Source organism: Pollachius pollachius, assembly GCF_949987615.1.
Source record: "Pollachius pollachius genome assembly, chromosome: 1".
Classification (NCBI taxonomy): Eukaryota; Metazoa; Chordata; class Actinopteri; order Gadiformes; family Gadidae; genus Pollachius; species Pollachius pollachius.
Genome location: NC_136934.1, coordinates 42,878,710 through 42,893,788, shown reverse-complemented (window position 1 = coordinate 42,893,788; position 15,079 = coordinate 42,878,710). Strand labels below are relative to the sequence as shown.

At 48.0% G+C, this 15,079-nt stretch overlaps 1 protein-coding gene across 1 annotated transcript in view; it reads right to left on the bottom strand.

Moving 5' to 3' along the window:
* cdk14 (cyclin dependent kinase 14) overlaps positions 1–15,079 on the bottom strand; it is a 100,662-nt gene that overhangs the window by 16,872 nt on the left and 68,711 nt on the right. Inside the window, exons 13-14 of the mRNA XM_079729463.1 lie at positions 13,516–13,655; positions 9,508–9,660 (exon numbers count right to left, since the gene is read on the bottom strand). Of these exons, the coding sequence (XP_079585589.1) occupies positions 9,542–9,660; positions 13,516–13,655 (259 nt within the window). The 3' untranslated portion in view covers positions 9,508–9,541. The remainder of the gene's footprint in view (positions 1–9,507; positions 9,661–13,515; positions 13,656–15,079) is intronic.

Here is a 15,079-nt window from a genome sequence, read left to right as displayed (position 1 = left end):
AAGCCAGGTGTGAACACGAGCAGTGAGCAAAGAAGAACTCAAAGGGTATTTACACCATGACTACTTTACTGCTCTACTCCTGTAAACAAACGCAGCGAGAACTGAATCTGGGGAGCATCCTGTTCCTTGCCAAACACACACACTCACACACACTTTTATACACACTCTCTCTCTCACACACACACACACACACACACACACACACCGCCCCGTCTTTCTTTCCATGCAACATTAATTTCCATTTTTTCCCCGCCGCCAGGGGATGGTGTATACTGGGTCCAGTGTTCAGAGCGTCAGGCATAAAACGGCAGTGTATCGTTGCCAAGGAGAACCCCCGCCGTGTGTCATTGGTGAGGGTTTGTATGAGGCAGGGTCCCGCTGACATCCTGTCTTGGCAGGAAGCTGATGATGACAACAAACCAGCAGTGGTATAGAAAAAAAGAAACTAAAGTAAACTCGAAAACAAAAAAAGTGAAATTTGATAGGAGGAAAGACAGTGCAGGTCTGAAGCACACCGTTACTCGCCCGAGTGAATCGGCCATAGCGATGATTTTGTTTACTTGGCGTCACAGTACTACAGTGAGTGCCAATAACAGGCATGAGCCCACACTGGCACGTGCCTGTCATTGGCCCAAGGCTTTACGCTTGTGCCAAATAACAAACCCTGGAGGATTTGGATGTTATAATGCTTTTAAAGTCTTTTCTTTATATACATCACATGTTACAGCGACCAGCCCGATCGGTACGGTGCTTTGAAAGCTTTGCTGTACGGACGCAACTTTCTACTGTCCCAGGGCAATCGGTCGCCCTTCATTGGTGAACCGCGATGAATCCGTGACACTGGTGCACGAGGCTATGAGGTTCAATATTAGCTTTTCTACACTGGGACCTTAGACAGACAGCTCGACCTGGAGCCCAGAGGGGGAGCTACTGTAGGGCGGAGAGGACTGCCGCAACACAAACACTAAAAAGACTAATAAGGGTCACAGCACCGGTTCAGGTTTCTTCTGTGTATGTGTTTTGAAACATGCACCTCCCTCTGTCTTGTTTACAGTAAGCAGCCCATTGAGGCTAAACAAGCCCACACAAACACAGGATACCAGGATGAAGTGTCATTACATACATATTTTTCGATAAATACATAATTACACACCAATTTTTGAGTTTAGCTTAATCAGCCCAAAACACAGTGAACAGTGTGTTTTGAACTTGAGAAGGTGTGAGTGCATGTTGATGTCCCTGCGTGCGTGCGTGCGTGTGTCTGTAGTAAAAAGTGGAGAATAAAGGACGTTGGATTACAGGGATGTCAACTTCCTTTCCATCTCCAGCTCCTGCTCCTTTCCCCCTTGCTATCTCTCCTTTCCTTTTTCTGTCCTTATTTCGGCTTTTTGTAATTCTGCCTCTTCTATGTCTCTGTATCTCTCTCTCTCTTTTGTCTTTCTCCCTCGCTCTCCATCTCTCTTTCAAGCAAACAAACAAACTCAAAAGCTGTGTTGTTTTTTCAATGGCAATTAGCATAAGTTTTAACTAATTCTGGAACTTTATTTGACACTTATTCACTCAGGGTAGAGACAGACATTAAGCACTGCGGTGGTTGTCAGCATCACACATGAAAAGGACCACCCCCCTCCCCCCTCCCCCTCCCCACTAATGGTGAGAGAGTCCAACATGGCCGACGCTCATTAGGGACGCCCATATGTTGGGGAGAACACTGGGAGAGAGGGAAAAAGCTGTCCCCAATTAGCATAATTGAAAGGAGGAAAATAATATCAATAATAAATATATCAGAATAATGAATAAATAAACAAGATAAACCTCAATCATATACGTTGTTTTTCCGTTTCCTTTTTTTGTCGATAGAGCAATACGATATTTTCAAACCTGTCGTTCTCCCCCACTTCTATATTTGGTCCTTTGATTTGTTTGTGTTGGAAATGGGTTGGTAGAAAAATCTGCTAACTGCAGATGGTTGGTTGTGGTCAGTGTAAAGTTCTTAATCATGGCCGAGCATTTATCTTAAACAATGAGTATTATGCCCATCAGCTCACAACCCTGATGCTACTGACACACACAGATACACAGACACAGACACACACATTTGTTTCCTATTGAAGGCCGTCAATTGCGAGATTGAGACCTGGGTCGCGATGTGATAAAACGATTAATCACAAGAGTATAACGGGCACACGAGTGAAATGCTACATCGATGGGCAGCCAGCTAGTTGTTATGGGAACATGAATATTAATGTGCGTGTGCATTTGTTTGTATCAGTTGTAAACACCTCATGTGGGTGCTGAAGACGATGCACAGCAGGGGCCATCGTTTTATATTTATATTTATAGCTCCACAATCAGGCTGCAACTCCCAGTGACCCTGCCCTCAAGTGAGAGAGGAGACAGAGACAGAGAGAGGAAGAGAAGGACGGAACGGGAGAGAGAGATGCACAGAAAAAGAGAGAAATACACTGAAAGAAATAGATAAAGACGGAAAACAGAGAGAGAGACAGAGACAGAGAGAGAGACAGACCTAGAAATAGTGAGAGTGAGAGAGTGAGAAAGAGCGAGAAAGAGAGAAAGAGTGCGAGAAAGACAGACAGACAGACAGACACACATAGCGAGAGAGCAACAGGGAGAAACAGACATACAGACAGAGCCAGAGAAAGAGCGAAGGAGCGAGAGCAACCTACTACCAGCTGGAGGGCTAGAAAGGGGAGCTTATGGTAATGAGAAAGCCAAGCAGAGTCAGTTCCCCCCCCACCCCCCTCACAGACACTGATGCACTCCGTCTATCACTCTTACTAACACACTCCTTCCTGAACACACTGTCCATCTCTCTCCCCAACACACTCTCTCCTGAACACACTGTCCATCTCTCTCACGTACACACTCCTACCTTAACACACTGTATATTTCTCTGTCTTACACACTCTTTATTTAACACGTTCCCAATGGCAGGCTAGTGGCATGCGCTTGTCGGCTCATCAACAAACTGCACGAGAAATCTATCGCCTCTATCTTCAATGCCTCCGCTCCATTCTATCTCTCTCTACCTCCCTCTCTCTCTCTCTCTCCCTCACTTTACTTCACTTGCCTGGTACCCTGCTGAGCCTCACTAACAAGCTATAGCATGAGAGAGGGAGAAAGAGAGCGAGAGTGAGAGAGAGCGAGAGAGAAACTGCATCAGGCATTCTCTCCCTACCCCCCCACCCCACTCTCTCTCTCTCTCTCTCTGCAACCTCCTTATTTACATGCTGCAGTTTCTTCCCCACTAATTCCATCTTCTCATTTCTCTTCTCGTTAACTACACAGCACTGGTCCTCAAGAGAGATGGAGAACATGAGTGAGAGCGAAAGAGCTCGCGAGAGAGAGACGCTCATCCGATCGAATGCAGCTACCTGTCCATCACTCTGACCCGTAGAGGAATCCAGCTTCTCTTCTGTATTCACAAAGAGCCGGGGCGAGACAGACTCTTGCACAGAGAAGGAGTGAATACAGAGCGATGGGAAGAGAAGCAGGGTGAAACAAAGAGAACGCAGTGTGCATTAACCCGCACTCGGAGATCTCACGAGTCCGTCCATTCTGGCCATTCCACTCCTCACCTTAACCCAACGATGGTCTGTGTGTAGACGACCACCCCGAGAAGGATGCTGCGTCATTCCAAAAACACGTAATCAAGTCATTCAGAGGATTTCCCTCGGATCAACACATTTTGAATTGCTGACTTACGGGTAACAGGAAACTTTGTGGCAAAACAAGTTCGTCTGCAAGTTTGAAACATCTGCTGAACCCATCCTTTAGGGCCCGGAGTGTTGGTGCAGAGAGCTTGTGAGACGGCAAAGAAATGTTTTGGAGTGGAATGATTTTTTACCGGAATTATTTATAGCTAAAAATATCTATATTTTAACTTACACTTGAAAATGCTGCTTCACAACAATGAGAGCGGGGAGGAGAGGAGCAGCTCAGGGAGTGGCCAGGGCCACTGGTGCCTGGAAGGTTAAAACTAGATCATTTTTTTGCCAAGGACTTTCCAATTCTCAAGGCAGTGCCTACGGTTATCCGTCTCTGCTTCCCTTTTCATTATCCCACGCCTCCTCCACAGCCTTCAGGCTCACAGCAGGACGGCACTTTAAAGCACTTTGTCCTCCACCTGAAAAAAACAACCAACACTCTGGACATTTTGTTGGACCGCACAAATTGACGCATTTCACTTTCTATTTCTGTACTATAGACTTCGTAAAAAAGGACAGCCTTTCAATTTTTTTTATATTTTACTTTGAATGTTGCCGCTCCTCTCTATTTTGGCTGTTTGACTTACTTTGAAAGTCAACATTTTGGAAAGGCACTGGCATAATGCCTTTAGGCCATAAAACAATTGCATACCTTCCTCTGTGTGTGAGAAGAGGGGAGCGTGTGTGTCTGCGTGTGCTTGTGCATGTGTGTGCGTGTGTGCTAGCTAGGAAGTGTTTAGCCCTAGGTAAATGCCTGGCTTGTGTTAACGCTGGGCGCTACTGTTTCTGCCTGTGGCTGTTATCTTCAAAGTGACACTGCGATGCCCGTGGGCCAGAATGTCCTTTTGCTGATCCACAATGGCTGACCGCCACAGACGCCTTGGGAGAAGGCGGGGCTAACCTTCTGCGCTGCCAAGCCAACGGGACGACAGCAGGTCCTGGAAGCCAGCGCCAGAGGTGTGTACTAATGGCACCAATGTTATGCTGAATCAATCGTTTGGCCCCAACATCCGTGTGGACGTGCAATTCCCGCACTCTGTAATAGATGCGTGACACATGACAATTGCCTTGTGAACCTTCGTGAGGGCATTTACGGTCACACACAATGACTGTAAATTAGGTTTAAGCATTGAAGCTGATGAATACAATGATAGAAATGTTTTCCAAAGTCACATTCATTCAGATAATAGGACCATTGGCAGGATGCTGGACTTTATGAAAGGTATTGCCATGGAACCTTATGCATGTCCAAGTTGTATAGAGCAGGGGATCTTTGGTTTTGCCATGACTACAGCGACAACAGTTGTGCTCTAAAAACTGAAGGTGTCCTCTCTTCTCTGCACTTGCACTGACTCCTTATTCACCCTGGTTCACAGCGCGTGACAAGAAAGAGTTTCCTCGCAAGCTATAATTGTGCTTCTTTGTACTTGTTCTTTAAACCTTTAGAATGTAAAATGGACGCTTACAAAGTCTACAACATGGTTTCACACAGCGTTAAAGAAAGTAGACATGAAAGGGCTTTGAAGTGGGATGTAGCTTTCTGCGCTAAGCAAAGCTTCACGGCGGATTACGTTTTTTGATTGAAATTGCAACAAAATGCATACATTTTGTGCATCCAACAAATAAAATCAAATGTAAATAATTGCTTTGTTTGATGAATAACCCCAGGCAGATAGAGACGTATATTGGGCCTCTCCGTGGCACACCCTGAGTGGCTAGTGTTGATATTCAGTCTGTAAAACAGTTGTACTCTGGCCATCCACTGTGTGTGTGCATTGCCTTGTTAGGGCATCTGGTTGCATCAACGGGATCGCCTGAATAATGTACAGTCATGAATAAACATCGACCATTGCATCACACTACTGTAAAATAAATTGATAAATAAATAAACACACACTGGCTCAGAAATATGTCTTTTTCTATCTGTGCCTCCAACTGCCCCCACCCCCCTCCCCAAAAAGCAACTTGACCATTCTCTCTCTCTCTCTGCTGGCTTTTTAGTCATGGTGGTGACCGCCATTGTAAGGTCGAAGGTGACTCCTTCTCCTCTTCCTCAGCCGGGCCTTCGCTGTTTTGCTTGTGCATGCCTGTCTTCCTCAAAGGCCCTTACAGCTGGCACAAAGAAGGCCCTACAGGGACTCCCCCCCCCGCCAACACACACCACCCCTCACCGCACACTGAATAAGAGTGAGAGAGAGAGAGAGAGAGAGAGAGAGAGAGAGAGAGAGAGAGAGAGAGAGAGAGAGAGAGAGAGAGAGAGAGAGAGAGAGAGAGAGAGAGAGAGAGAGAGAGAGAGAGAGAGAGAGAGATAGGCTTTTCTTTGGCCTCTCTCGTCCCTCAGTCTGTCTGTCTGAAGTGGCCCTGCCCGGCTCCCTGCTATGAATAATACAGAGCTCACGCAAACAACAACAACCCCAAAGAGATGCTCTGCACCTCTTCTTACCCTTCTCCTCGCCTCTCCTCACCCCGCTCTGCATCACTCTTCACCCCGCTTTGCACCTCTCCTCCTCACCTCTCCTTGACCCACTTCTCACTCCTCGACCCACTCCTCACTCCTCCTCACCTCTCCTCACCCTCCTCCTCTCCTCGACCCACTCCTCCTCACCCCTCCTCGACCCACTCCTGACTCCTCCTCACCGTCCTCCTCACCTCTCCTTGACCCACTCCTCACTCCTAATCACCCTCCTCCTCACCCTTCTCCTCGACCAACTCCTCCTCACCTCTCCTCACCCTCCTCCTCACCTCTCCTCTCCCCACTCCTCACCCTCCTCCTCACCTCTCCTCTCCCCACTCCTCACCCTCCTCCTCTCCTCTCCTCTCCCCACTCCTCACCCTCCTCCTCTCCTCTCCTTGACACACTCCTCACTCCTCGACCCACTCCTCACTCCTCCTCACCTCTCCTCACCCTCCTCCTCTCCTCGACCCACTCCTCCTCACCTCTCCTCGACCCACTCCTGACTCCTCCTCACCTCTCCTTGACCCACTCCTCACTCCTCCTCACCCTCCTCCTCACCCTTCTCCTCGACCAACTCCTCCTCACCTCTCCTCTCCCCATTCCTCACCCTCCTCCTCACCTCTCCTCTCCCCACTCCTCACCCTCCTCCTCGCTCTCCTCGATCCACTCCTCACCCTCCTCCTCGCTCTCCTCGATCCACTCCTCACCCTCCTCCTCTCCTCTCCTCGACCCACTCCTCACCCTCCTCCTCTCCTCTCCCCACTCCTCACCCTCCTCCTCTCCTCTCCTCGACCCACTCCTCACCCTCCTCCTCTCCTCTCCCCACTCCTCACCCTCCTCCTCTCCTCTCCTCGACCCACTCCTCACCTCTCCTCTCCCCACTCCTCACCCTCCTCCTCTCCTCTCCTCGACCCACTCCTCACCTCTCCTCTCCCCACTCATCACCCTCCTCCTCTCCTCTCCTCGACCCACTCCTCACCCTCCTCCTCTCCTCTCCTCGACCCACTCCTCACCCTCCTCCTCTCCTCTCCCCACTCCTCACCCTTGACCCACTCCTCACCTCTCCTCTCCCCACTCCTCACCCTCCTCCTCTCCTCTCCTCGACCCACTCCTCACCCTCCTCCTCTCCTCGACCCACTCCTCACCCTCCTCCTCTCCTCACTCCTCACCCTCCTCCTCTCCTCTCCTCTCCCCACTCCTCACCCTCCTCCTCACCTCTCCTCGACCCACTCCTCACCCTCCTCCTCTCCTCTCCTCGACCCACTCCTCACCCTCCTCCTCTCCTCTCCTCTCCCCACTCCCCACCCTCCTCCTCTCCTCTCCTCGACCCACTCCTCACCCTCCTCCTCTCCTCTCCTCGACCCACTCCTCACATTGCTCTGAATCGCTCCACACTCTCCTTTCTGGAGGCTTCTCTCTTATTGAATGCCTTATTCAGAACCTCAATGCTGGTAATTCTATGGGCTGATCCATTACAGTGCTGCTGCTTATAACTGTAGAGAAATATTACTTTTTTTATGGTGTGAGGTCATCAGCCATGGTGGTGTTAAACAGGCCTGACTGACAATGGCGAGGACGTCCAAGCCATATGACAGCAGCTAACGTGACACACACACACACACACACACACACACACACACACACACACACACACACACACACACACAATGAGACAGTAAAATCTGTACATTGTTTAAAGAATCCAGCTAAATGAATATGCATCTCCAACTTTTAGAAACAACTATCTCCAGATACGCTCAAATCTCGCTGCTGCATGTCGGAGCCTGTTATGTGTGTGTGTGTGTGTGTGTGTGTGTGTTTGTGTGTGTGTATATGTGTGTATGTGTGTTACGTGAGTGTGGGGATTAGGACCCTATCAGTGCAGTTCTCAGGCTGTCAGAGCTTGCTAGTGTTGGGGACAAAGACGTGTCATTTCCATGTGAATGCGGTGTTGGAGAGAGACACTGTTCTCCCAGTGGGTCTACTTCCACTCAACACACGCACGCAGGCACACACACACACCCACACACACACACACACACACAAACACACACAGTGAGCCATTGACTGGAGTGCACACGCATCAGATAAGATTGAATTAAATTAAGTTGATGGGATGTTGGACCGACTTGACAGAAAGACAGAGAGGAAACTAGTGTGAAAACCAGAACACAGAATTTTTACCCACTTAGCTTCTTGGATTAGACAATCTGTGTTTGTGTGTGTGAGTGAGCAAATGTGAGAGAGAGAATGGGTGCGCGAGGTACTTAGTAAGTGTGAGAGAGAGCGTCAGCGAGTGTGAGAGAGTGGGTTAGTGTGTGTATGTGTTTGTTTGTGTGTGTGTATTTGTATGTGTAAGGGTTTGTGTGTGTGTGTGTGTGTGTGTATGTGTGAGTAGAAGAAGGAGACATCGCCGAGGACTCTTCACCCTGCACCTGCTCCTGGTGATTGCAGTTGTAATCTGGAGAGTGGTGTGGCTCTCTGTGTTTGGGGGGCCCCTTGTATCACCTCGCCGTACCCCGTCATTAGGGGCCAACACTTATCCTCTCTCCTGGGCGCCTCCAGCCTATCATTACACACCCACACGGGAAAGGGCGGAGAACCAACCTCTCTCTAGGATAGGAGGAGATAGACGGCTTACTGCTGCCAAGCCAGCTGATATTGGAGACTGTTTCATTGTGGGACGGGGACTGAGTGTGGGGGACTGGCTAGGGGTGGGGGACTGGCTGGGGGTGGGGTGCAGGTTGGTGGTGCAGAGGGAAGGACTATGGTGTAAATAGAGATAAAGATCCTTTATGATTTGAGACTTATAGAGGTGTGAGGACTTAAACTGAAAGCCCTTTGTAAGTGTGTCATTTTGCTGCCATGGGTGTGTGTCTGGGTGGGGGTGTGTGTGTGTGTGTGTGTGTGTGTGTGTGTGTGTGTGTGTGTGTGAATGGGCGCGCGTGTGTATAGAATATAATAGAATATCCTTTTATTGTCATTGTACAGTGTACAACGATATTGTAGTAGCATCCAAGCATACACACAACATAAAAATAGTAAGTAAAAAGTACAAGGTAGTAGCGCAAGGTACGCATAAAAAATAAATAGATGATATGTACTGGCTCATGGTGTGTGTGTGTATGTATAAACGTGTTTGGGTTTGTGTCTGCAGGATTGTGTGCAAGTCTGGGTCATGGTGTGTGTATGTGTGTGTGCATGCGTGCATTCACGCGTGTCTTTGTGTATGCAAGATTGTGTGTATTTCTGAGCCGTGGTCCGTGTGTGTTTGTGTGTGTGCTCCTGCTGGATCAGGGATCAGGGATATTTGCTGTGACCCACCTGGCGAGCGGTACACCGGGAAGCTGGTCTCTGGTCAGTGCTTACTGCCCGAGGTGGAGTCCTTGCCCTGGCTGTTCCTCCTGGCGCAGACCTGTATGCTGTCCCCGGACTCCGTCTGTAGCTTCACCCCCGCCACCGTGAAGATGGTAGACACTGTGGGAGGAGCGGAGATGGGGTGGTTTAAAGATCTACTCTATAAGATCACTACTTTAGCTGATTGAATATAAGAGGTTGATAAGCTATTGACTAATAGCTTTGATCTTGTCTGTTGATAAATTATTTGGTGCTCTAGCTGAAGATCACAAAGAGTTGTGTGGTGGCCCGGTCCGTACTTACAGACTCTGAGATTCAACCGGGTTTTCTCAAGGTCACTACTGGTTTTCAAATTCAAATTAAATTTCTCTATTTCAGTCAAACTGGAAATCAGCCTCCCCCATCACATTCAAGGCCCATCTTCCTCCCATCCAGCCCCTTCTCTCCTTCGTCTCTTCCCTTTCGGGGGCTTCATTATAGCCGTAATTCTTCTTTTGTTCCTCACTAATCTGCCGCGACTTTTGTCTTGAGCGGAAATCCGTAAAACACTGGGACAATCCCATTAACATTGAGCCAGCCAGCAGACACGCCCTTATTCGACTATAGGGGATAAAATGAAAGAGATATTTGCGGCCATCATTTTTATGCATACTGTATTTCATGGTGGCACAGCATTCGCATGTCACGGAGGAGTGTGGGTTTACTGCCAGCTGAGTAGGTGCACTCGGCTGGCAGCTCATCCCACACGCACCATTGTTCCACATCATTATGGCAGCTTTCTGCTACATCTTAACTGACTTAGACTTAACAGACGTGAGACCTTATTGATCCGTTAAAATACTTTACTGACGTGATGCTGTGTTAAAGGGGACATATTATGAAAACAACACTTTTCCTGGGATTCGGGGTGTTGTTTTGGGTCTCTGGTGCTCCGACACGCATACAAACTTTGAAAAACGTCTGTACATGATTTTCTGAGTGAGATATGCATTTCTGAAAGTACCCTGCCTACAGTTACCAAACGAGCGAGTCAGTTCCGGCGCCCCCTCCTACGTAGGAAGGGGGCACAGTTGAATATTACCTCCCACTTCCCCACTCCCGTCCAATCAGAGCATAGCTAAGATTTTGTGGACCAGCGGACGAGCAGCACCGGCGGGGGGGACTCGGCGGCAGCTCAGCTCCGGGAGTACAATCCCGGAGCTATCTCTTTCATTGTACAATCCTCCGGACTGCCGCCGAAGCTTCGGCGGCAGTCCGGAGGAGGAGACATGGAGGAGAAAGGGATTGTACTCCCGGAGATGCCGGACTGCCACCGAGCTACCCCCGCCTGACTTTTCAGCTCCCGGAGGACACCCGCAGGAGCAGCCGGAAAGCTTCGGCGCGGGGAGCTCGGCGGCAGTTCGGCATCTCAGCTCCCGGAGTACAATCTCTAACTCCTCCATGTCGCGGTTCATGGACTTCAGAGAGTCATGGCCAAAGTTCCTTTCCCCAAATTCTTCTCAACCAAGGCCGAGATATCCCCCACTATGAGTCTTCACTTGTTGTGAAAGTGCCAGAGACGTCAGACGCAGTCTTTATGATTCATAATATCATCCGAGGCGCCCATAGCTTTTGGCCGTGATATTAGATATAATATTATATAAATACCCATAGATAATTATATTATTATTATATTATATTATATAGATATAGAGCTCCAGGAGTCCGAAAACGGCAACAACCCCTTCTCCTCCATGCTGTAGTTCAGTCTGACAGTTCATTGGTCAATGGGCAGCAGCTCATTTGCATTAAAGCTACAGACACCAGAAACAGCGCATTCTGAAGGGACTGAAACAGAGGGGAATAGTGGTAGGCAAGATTTTTTTTTTCCTAAAAGCTATTTCTAGCTAACAGCTTCAAAAACATGTTTCTGGAACTCAAATACTATGTTTACTTATTGTGAAAACGCCATAATATGTCTCCTTTAAAATACTTTAGTGACGTGATGCTCTGTTAAAATACTTTACTGACGTAATTCTCTGTTAAAAGACTTTAGTGACGTAATTCTCTGTTAAAAGACTTTAATGACGTGATGCTATTTTAAAAGGCTTTACTGACGTGATGCTATCTTAGAAGACTTAAATGACGTGATGCTATGTTAAAAGGATTTACTGACATGATGCTATATTAGAAGACTGTACCGATGTGATTCTGTTTAAAGAACTGTCGTGATGCTATGTTGAAAGACTTTACTGACGTAATGTGACTGATGTGATTCTATATAAAAAAAGCTGGGCTTAAGGCTGCGTAATGGAAAAGGCTAGAGTAATTAGCCATGCTGATTTCTTCTTACTGCTGCATATTCATAATAATCATACCCCCCTCGGCCCCTAGCGGCTATAGCATCACCGCAAACCTCGGACACATTGTCCCGCTCTCTTCTCAAATGAAAAAAATAACCACGTTCTGCAATAAATCTTGCAATTAATCCCCACATATCCTCAGTTATGTGAGAGAGGAACTTTAAATCACTAACATTCTAGGCTGTGAATCTCTTCTGTTGCTTTGACGTTGGCTGCACTGCATTCAGCTCTTTCTGCTTGGTAGTCTGTGCGTCTCTGTATGTGTCTGTATTAGTCTGTGTGTGTCTATGTGTGTGTGTGCGTGTGTGTGTGTGGCATGTGAGAGCGTGTGTGTGTCAAAATGAGAAAACGCGAAAGCGATGGGTGAAAGAGAACGTGAGGAGGAAGACAAATCAAAGCCAGGCATCTCTCCCCCAGTGACCGCCATCTTCTGCATAACAACCTGCTGGGTGCTGATAACAGGATTAATAACGCTGCCGGAATATCCTAATCTCGGGAATTAAAAAAAGAGGAAGGAAAAAAAAAGGACTGTGTGTGTGTGTATTTAGAAACTGGTCGTCTGTGGGATCCTTCTGTTGGCGTTGGCCGTGTTAGTGTTAGCTTTGGTTCCACCGACGAACAGGGCCCCCCAAAAGCTGTTTTATTAGGGATTTTAAGGGATTTATGGATAATTGTGTCAACACACACACGATTTGTCCAATAACGTGTCACATGAAGTGTGTCTCTGACTAACTCTGGGGCCCCACACTGCATGCAGTACAGCAGGATCCGTTGACAATGGTCACATCTCTATAATCTCTTCTGCTAATGGACCATTTTCCTCTCTTTCTTCCCTCTCCTCTCCCTCTCCCATTTTATCTCTCTCTGCTTCTCTCTCCCTCTCTGTTTATCTCTCTCTCTCCCTCTGCTTCTCTCTCCCTCTCCCTGTTGATCTCTCTCTGCTTCTCTCTCCCTCTCTCTGTTTATCTCTCTCTCTCCCTCTGCTTCTCTCTCCCTCTCCCTATTTATCTCTCTCTCTGCTTCTCTCTCCCTGTTGATCTCTCTCTGCTTCTCTCCCTCTCTCTGTTTATCTCTCTCTCTCCCTCTTGATCACTCTCTCTCTGCTTCTCTCTCCCTCTCTCTGTTTATCTCTCTCTCTCCCTCTGCTTCTCTCTCCCTCTCGATCACTCTCTCTCTGCTTCTCTCTCCTTCTCCCTGTTGATCACTCTCTCTCTTCTTCTCTCTCCCTCTCCCGGTTGATCACTCTCTCTCTGCTTCTTTCTCCCTGTTGATCTCTCTCCTTCTGCTTTTCTCTCCCTCTCTCTCTTTACCTCTTTCTGCTTCTCTCTCCCTCTCCCCTTTTCTCTTTCTCTCTCTGCTTCTCCCTTTTTATCTCTCTCTCTCTCTCCTTGTTTATCTCCCTCTCTTGGATAATGTACAGTCACGACACTGGAGGGGGTATGACACTAATCCTATGTGACCAGAGCAAGAGGGGAGAGGGAGAGATGGAGAGAGAGTGAAAAATGAAGTGAGAGAGAGAGAGAGAGAGAGAGAGAGAGAGAGAGAGAGAGAGAGAGAGAGAGAGAGAGAGAGAGAGAGAGAGAGAGAGAGAGAGAGAGAGAGAGAGAGAGAGAGAGAGAGAGAGGGTACGTACTGTCCTGCAGCTCCCAGATCCGTGGCGGTAGGTGGCTGAAGTACTCGTGGTTCAGAGCTGCCTGCGCTGAGATGCGGTTCTTTGGGAAGCACTGGAGGAACCTGGACGCTAGCTCCTCTGCATGGTCCACGTAGCCCAGCCTGTAGCACACACACACACACACACACACACACACACACAGGAATGTTGGTTAATAAACACCTGAATCCAACTCCAACAGTCAAATACTTGCATAAAGATCATTTGTTGCCCTTCTACAATACAAACATTATTCTTCACGAAACGTGACCCCATTTATGTTATCCCCAGTCTTTCCATTCTTGTTTACCCTCAACATTACAACACAACTCAATGTTGGGTTTGCGTACTTAAATGGTTTTTGGTTAAAAGGAACTGGCTCAGCTCACGACGAAACCGCTTGGACCAACGCACACACATACATACACTCATGCTTGTGCACACACACAAAAGATCCCCCCCCCCCCAACACACACACAATTAATATCTCAGAGTGCAGGGCTGAATTAAGAAGGCTGCGAACGAGGGAGTTCCTATCCTCCTCTCTCTCCCCAATTTAGGGCTTTATTAGGGACCCTTGCAGACCTGTTTGTGCACGTGTGTGTTTGGCATCCTTCAGGATCCTCCTGAAAGAGGCACCATGGAAGAGAGCGCATGGACTCGGCTCACCACACAAAAAAATGATACAAAAAAAAAACCCAACTGCAACACCCTGTCCGTTGATAACGGCCTGGGTCGCATTAAATAATCATGATGTCATCCTAAGCCACTCTTCCTCTTCCACTTCCCAGCCAGCCCCATGCTGTGACTTCTCGAGGCTGCTCGCTCACACAGCACCTCCCACCCCGACGGGATAGAGCCCCACTCAGTGGCGAGTGAGACTGAGCAAGAGAGAGACTGAGAGAGAGAGAGAGAGAGAGAGACAGAGAGAGAGAGAGAGACTGAGCAAGAGAGAGACTGAGCGAGAGAGAGAGAGATTGAGCAAGAGAGACTGAGCGAGAGAGAGAGAGAGACTGAGCAAGAGAGAGAGAGAGAGCGAGAGAGAGACTGAGCGAGAGAGAGCGAGAAAGACATTTTATTTTGTTTTATTTTAATGATTATTCGTAACCTATAATGTGTTTTATGTAGCTTTTCATTACATTAATTTAAGGTTGTTATATGTACATATTGTTCTGACGTTCTCTATTGTTATTACACATAATATTTGTAATGCTTTGGCAACACTGTTTGGTTTACCACAATAGTCATGCCAATAAAACTTTTTTGAATTTGAATTTGAATTTGAGAGAGAGAGAGAGAGAGAGAGAGAGAGAGAGAGAGAGAGAGAGAGAGAGAGAGAGAGATTGAGCGGGAAGGAGAGACGGAGCGGGAGAGAGAGAGACTGAGCGGGAGAGAGACTGAGCGAGAGAGTGAGAGAGACTGAAAAAGAGAGAGAGAGAGAGAGAAAGCGACAGACTGAGTAAGAGAGAGACTGAGCGAGAGAGAGAGAGAGAGAGAGAGAGAGAGAGAGAGAGACTGAGCGAAGAGAGGGAGAGACTGAGCAAGA